The sequence below is a fragment of the Panthera pardus genome, unplaced genomic scaffold, assembly GCF_024362965.1.
Source record: "Panthera pardus isolate Hobbes unplaced genomic scaffold, ASM2436296v1 HiC_scaffold_27, whole genome shotgun sequence".
NCBI classification, from domain to species: Eukaryota; Metazoa; Chordata; class Mammalia; order Carnivora; family Felidae; genus Panthera; species Panthera pardus.
The window spans coordinates 35,295,531-35,301,556 of record NW_026526843.1 but is presented as its reverse complement, the minus strand read 5'-3'; the positions used below and the strand labels follow the sequence as shown (position 1 = coordinate 35,301,556).

Sequence of the window (6,026 nt, the reverse complement as noted above, 5' to 3'; positions counted from 1 at the left end):
CCCATCCATGTTGCAACACCCATCAAGCCAATTTCGCTGTAAAAAGTGTCAACTCAAAGCCTGTGTCCCCTCCCCAGTCAGGGTGGGACACAGTGGTAAACAGGAGGTGCAGGGAGGGCAGTGTAAAGGCAGCTTGAACATTTTTAGTCCAAAAAAGCCGGCTTGTTCGCGGTTTTGATTTGCTTTTAATAACAAGCTCCCTCAACCAAAACTGATGAATTGGCATAAGAACAAGGGTACAAAAGAAACATCAAGGGGCCTTCCAAACTGTTAACTAAAGGATGAATTCTCTGCTTTGGGTGGCCATCATTTTAGCCCTCAGAAACAGGGAGATAAAAAGATGCAAAGCTTTTAATATATGCTGCCTGAATATATAAAGGAAGCGATTAGAGCCTGTGGCCCATAGTGTTGTCTTAATACTTTATAATCACATTCCGTACTTTAAGCAAATGCAAATTCTGTCCAATGCTGCCCTTGAAAGGCAATTTCAGTGCATAGTAAATTGAAACTAATCACTGATACAGGGTAAATACAGCCTCTGTTGGGTAAACACCAAAGCATTTTCCACACAGTACTGCATTTTAAAATAGCTAACTTTATTGTCAGTGAAAAGATAGGCACAAAGTGGATTCAAACCTGCTTAACTTTATTGGAACTAGCTCAGTCGATTACAGAATGGGGTCGCAATCAACAAGGGGCCACATACATTTTACACCGAAGGCGATTCTTCTCTAGCCATCTGCCAACCCCAGCTATCCATTTTATTAACACATGCCATTAATCACAAGGGAGGCCAGAAAGGAGGTTTGATGATTCCATGTAACCCATCGCTGCTACTGGAAAAAAATAAACAAGCTCTGACACTTGTCCTACTGATGATGAATGACACTCGGGAGATATATTTCCAAGGATCGTGGCGGGCTGAAATTGATGGCAATTAGCCCATCCTGATGCCTTCCTTTGAAAACATGTTCCGTAAGAATGCACACATTTTAAGTAACACATTCCATATGTGAAGGAGCGACTGAGATAACAGGAGATTGTATGGCTAACAGACATGAGAATATAATTTATAAAAGTTAGTCCATATGTATATACTTTAAGCTGCCGCGTTATGAGTGTTTAGGCTCTGCATAAAAAGTAGTTTGCACAATCGGTTTGCTCATTTTCCAATCGTTGTGCCCACCCAACCGCGTAACAAGAGAACACTTGGTATGTTTTCTGCGGTGGATGACGGCAGATATTTCAGGTTCTTGCTCTCCCTGTCACCCTGAAGCTCGAAAGCAACATCGAAAATAAATCCTTCATGAAAACAACAATCGAGATACACGATTTTAAGAGAATGTGCAAGCTACTTTTCGTTAATGAAAAATGGTTAATGGGAGTTTTCCATCAAGTGCAATTCATTCTAATGAAGTTTTTCTGTGCATGGGGCATCAGGGTACAACTGACTTAAATAGGTCCCCAGAGATCACCAGGCAGTACGCGTTAAGACAAGGTCACCCTTCTGTCCTGAGGTGCCAGTAAAATGCATAGATAAGTGGGAGTCCAGAAAGATCCCCCAAGTGTTATACCCTGACAATTGTGAAAAAGGTGATTGACTTGACATTTCTCCCATAAACCTGAATCTTTAGAAGGACACCTACTAGAAATTTTCTGAAAAGGCTGAATCTACCTTCTTTGTAAACACCGTATACGCCATGGACTCCTTCCATCTCTTAGATGTACGATATTACTTGAGCAAATTACCTGGGATTAAAAAAAAACTGAGCCAAAAGGGACTGCCTCTGGTGTGAGGGGTCAGAGATGCTGTGGAAAGTTCAAAGTAGTACTCAGCCAAGAACTTCCTCCTTTCCCCAAAGTATATGAGGCTAAAGAGACAGCTGCCACACAGCGTGGAACGTATGACATTTGTCACCTTCCAGAATGTGATTAAAATCATGGCTCCCAGAGCTAGCAAAAAATCTGGCAATGTGTAATAACCATAAAAGGAGCAGATGAAAGGTTTCATCTTATTTGTATTTACTTATTTGGCTAGAAAGCAGCAGTCCTCAAGTTTGCTTTCTATTTGAGGACTTTTCCCCTTATGACTGAAGGGGCGGTATGAACGAGTATTAGCACAATGGCACTTATCATTTCTATTTGGGATTCATTTGATGACTGAAGACTAACGTGTAGGATGATCACTTCTTTATCGAAATGTCTAGACTGGCTGAAAATCACGTCACTCTCCCTCATCTCTCCCCCGGCCCCACAAAAAGAACTCGTTCGGCAGGTAATTAGGAATGACACAAAAATACTGTTAAATATGCCATTCCCGTGGTCACGGAGGGACCCTGTAAGATGACCTGAGACAGCCAATCCCATAGCAAGACAAGAAGCGAGGGGGATTGCTCAGGGGGGAGTTTCATGTGAGTCAATGTTGAAATGAGGACCAGTAAAGAGAAAACCTTGCAAAAAGGCACTGCAGGGGAAGCAAGGTAGGAGTCTAGAACCCTGGACAAAGCAACGAGGCCAGGGACATTTTACAAATTACGAATGCCCTGGTCCATGAAGATGCCTTTTCTTAAGACGAGGCTTTTGGTATATAAGGATTTCCCAAAATAAGCATGGTAATTGGCAAAATGGAAAGCTGTGTTGCGTGATCTTGAAAAACTAACCTCTCCAGGTCTCAAATTCCTCATCACTAAAACGAGGGGGTAGGGCTCTATTGCTGAAGTTCCTTCCAGCCACTATGCTTCACAACATAATATATCAGGCCTACTCTTCTATTAATCCGGTTTCTAACTAACACATCCCCAAACTTCTACCCCCCCCACCCTTACCTAACACCCCCCACTTCCCTCACCCTCCCATACCCCTGAAAATTGATCTTAATGACATTGTCTGTGGATCTGTCACCTTAATTAAGGGCAGAGAGGTGACACAGAGCAGGGACCTGTGGCAAGAAGCAGCCCTTTTGTGTCCCTGGAGGCGGCCCTAGGGCAAAGCTCCGGAGCCATGGCCTCCTTGGTCCCTGTCCACATACACATTTTCTGCTGCTCTCCAAAGGTATTCCAAGATGGAGTCACTGGCAGTGAGAAGGGACAGCTAAGGATACATCTGCAGCCCACCTCTCCCCCGACTGCTATTCCCTTGGAGGTTACAGTCAACGATGCCTTTTAAGACGTTATGCTAAGAATTGGGGAAAACAAACGGAGTTATTTGAAAGTAGTCACCAGAAATTCAAAGCATTCAGCCCATCAACAAAAATGCTTCCTCGTTTTGCAAATGATTGGAAACCTGAAACTGGTGACACAGCCAGTGAACTTGTGCTGGAGAAACAATGAACACTAACCAGATTGGTCTCAGGAAAGCCAAGCGAGCTGTGCTCATGGCCACACGCAGCACCTCGCGCAACTCTCCATCAAGGCCTCCGAAGGTCTCACTCCCTAAGAAGGAGGAAGTTGTACAGCACACAGCTAATTTACTCTCCTAGCATCTGAAAGCAATATATTAATTATCCAAATGCATAAATTACTCCAGAGTATATATATGAATGTATGAACCTCCGCGAGGGAACCAAAAGAATCCACTTCCAAAGCACCACTGAAATGAAGATAAACACAATCTCCTGGCACAGGGTAGCTGGGAAATTGGGAGGGAAAATTAGCTCCAGCACCCTTCCACACCCCAATATCCCCTGCCTTTTCTTCAGCTTACACAGCTCCTAAACCTATTCCCTTTCATGAGCCCGAGATGAGAGCTCCCTCTCTGGATGCTGCCTAGATGGTAAGTATACAAAACAGCATAGGTGCAAATTCTCTCCGGCTTCCCACTTCTGAAATCTACATGTTACGCACTGTCTCCCAAACATACTGTGCTCTTCAATGAAAATGATCTGGAATATGGAAATGCTAAATAAAATCACGCACTTTGCAAACATTCATGTATACCCAGCGATTAACAGTCCAAGTGTTTGTATAAACCCAAACAATAAACTTTAGAGCACATTCTGATTCATCTGTCTTTAGAGGTACTCTCTGAGTGTGTACCAGAATAGACTGGAGTTTGTATGGTATTACTTAAGTACTATATTGTTTCAATAAAAAGTCCCTTTAAAAAACATCCCCCCCACCCCTTGTCCTCACCCTCAAAATAAGAACAATCAAAAAGGAAAAATGGTTAAAAGCACTCTTGCTGATAAACTGCAGCTCTTGAATAGGCCGTTTAGATGAGATATTCCACCATCTCTGCGTCAGGCTCTTGTCCCAGGATCTGAATGGGAGCTTTTCTTTCCAGAGTATTGGAGTGGAAAACGGGGCCATCTGAATGGAAACAGGGGGTTAGAAACCACTTAGGGATCAAGTAAAGACTCAGATCGCTAGAAACAGCCAGCGTTCGAGCCAGGAAGCCGGTGGCCAAGTGAGACTTGCCTGACACCACCTCCCCTTGTTCACCTGAGCATTTACCGCAACCGGAAGAACCACCTTGACGCACTTCTGCTCCCATCCTCGTGTCCCAAAAAGTCATTTACGGGCTCTGCACCCATCGCTTGGGATCAATCCCCTTTAAAACCCGAACAACTCTGGCCCAACGACCGGCTGTGTGTACACCACAGGGTGCCAACAAGCAATCCGTAATAGTGGGCAGAACCCAAGGCTACCTGGGGTATGGAAGATCATTACCTGTCTTATCTGGATTGCAGGTCAGACTTGGTATAGACAAACGACGTGGTCCAGAGCCGGCAGCTGGACTTGCAGAAGCGTCAGCCTGAGCCACAGCTGGAGTTGGAGCTGGAGCCGGAGTAGCAGCCGCAGTCGGAGCTGGAGTTGGTGCCTGAGTCTGAGCCGGAGCAGAAGCCGGAGACGCTGCTGGAGCCGGAACCGCAGTCGGAGCCGGAGCTGGAACCGGAGCCGGAGCAGCTGGAGCAACCTGAACAGCAGCAGGAGGCGCGACAGCAGCGGCGGCGGCGGCGGCGGCCGAGGCAGCGGCCGGAACCTGAGCGGCAGCAGCTGGAGAAACGGCAGCCGCAAGAGCAGCAGCAGCAGCAGCAGCAGCGGTTGCTGGAGACGGGGCGGCGGCGGCGGCGGCAGCCGGAGGAGCAGCAGCAGCAGCGACAGCAAGTGGAGCAGCGGCTACCATGGTGGTGGTGTTGGTGGCAGCGTTGGCAGTGATGGCGGCGGCAGTGGCGGCGGCAGCGGCGGCTGGCGCGGGGACAGAGACGGGAGCAACAGCTGCGGTTTTGCTGGGTTCCGTGCCCCGTTCCGTCTGCGTGCTGCAATCGCGGCTGCCCGTCTTGGAGTGAGCGGAGAGCAGGGGAGTGGAGGGCGGCACCGGCGAGGGTGTGGAGGGCACGGACTCGGCGCGGTAGTCCCCACCCAGGAGGATACCTACAAAGGGAAGACGGCAAGAGGTCAGAAAAGTACGGGTTCCTCAAATGCAGACATCGGGTTACGTCGTCTTCCTCGCAGGAGGTTCAGGAGAAGCACGAACAACGGGACGCGAGTCTCCACTTGCGCCTCCGAGGAACCCAGGAAATCGGTTCGGCAGGCCCGTCCCTTCTGGTCCTCGTTCTCCACCCCAGCACGGTGTATTAAGCCTTTAAGTTTCCCGCGGATCTGTTTTGATCTACTTTTCCAGCGGTGATTGATCTCCACTGAGCTTGCAGAAGGCTTCTACTTGGCTCCACTTACAACCCCCGTCTTCCATGACCAGCCAGCCAGAAAGGAGTGGGGGAACGATCGGTGGTCACGGATGAGTGCTACCATAACTGTGTAACCTAACGTTCTCATGAAGACCGGGGCCCCCGAAATGCCTACTCTATCCAAAGGACACTGCAAGCATCAGAGGACCAAGGAAGGTATCAGAGGCAACAAAAAGACCTACAATTAAAACACAAAGCTGGCTTTCTCAGGCTCTAAAAATGTGCCTCGTGGTATCCACTGTGCTTCTGGGGTTTTGATTAGAGGGGAAGGAATGGACAGAAATGGAATGAAAAAGTACATTCAGTTCTCATCTCAGAACATTCGGGTAACAAAAACCTG

At 47.6% G+C, this 6,026-nt stretch overlaps 1 protein-coding gene across 3 annotated transcripts in view; it reads right to left on the bottom strand.

Moving 5' to 3' along the window:
* Positions 1–575: 575 nt before the first annotated feature.
* AMOT (angiomotin) overlaps positions 576–6,026 on the bottom strand; it is a 62,960-nt gene continuing 57,509 nt past the window's right edge. For all 3 annotated transcript variants that reach the window (XM_019426887.2, XM_053891239.1, XM_053891238.1), the window contains 2 exons: positions 4,668–5,372; positions 576–4,307 (listed from right to left, as the gene is read on the bottom strand). In XM_019426887.2, coding sequence (XP_019282432.2) covers positions 4,210–4,307; positions 4,668–5,372 — 803 coding nt within the window. In that variant the 3' untranslated portion in view covers positions 576–4,209. The remainder of the gene's footprint in view (positions 4,308–4,667; positions 5,373–6,026) is intronic.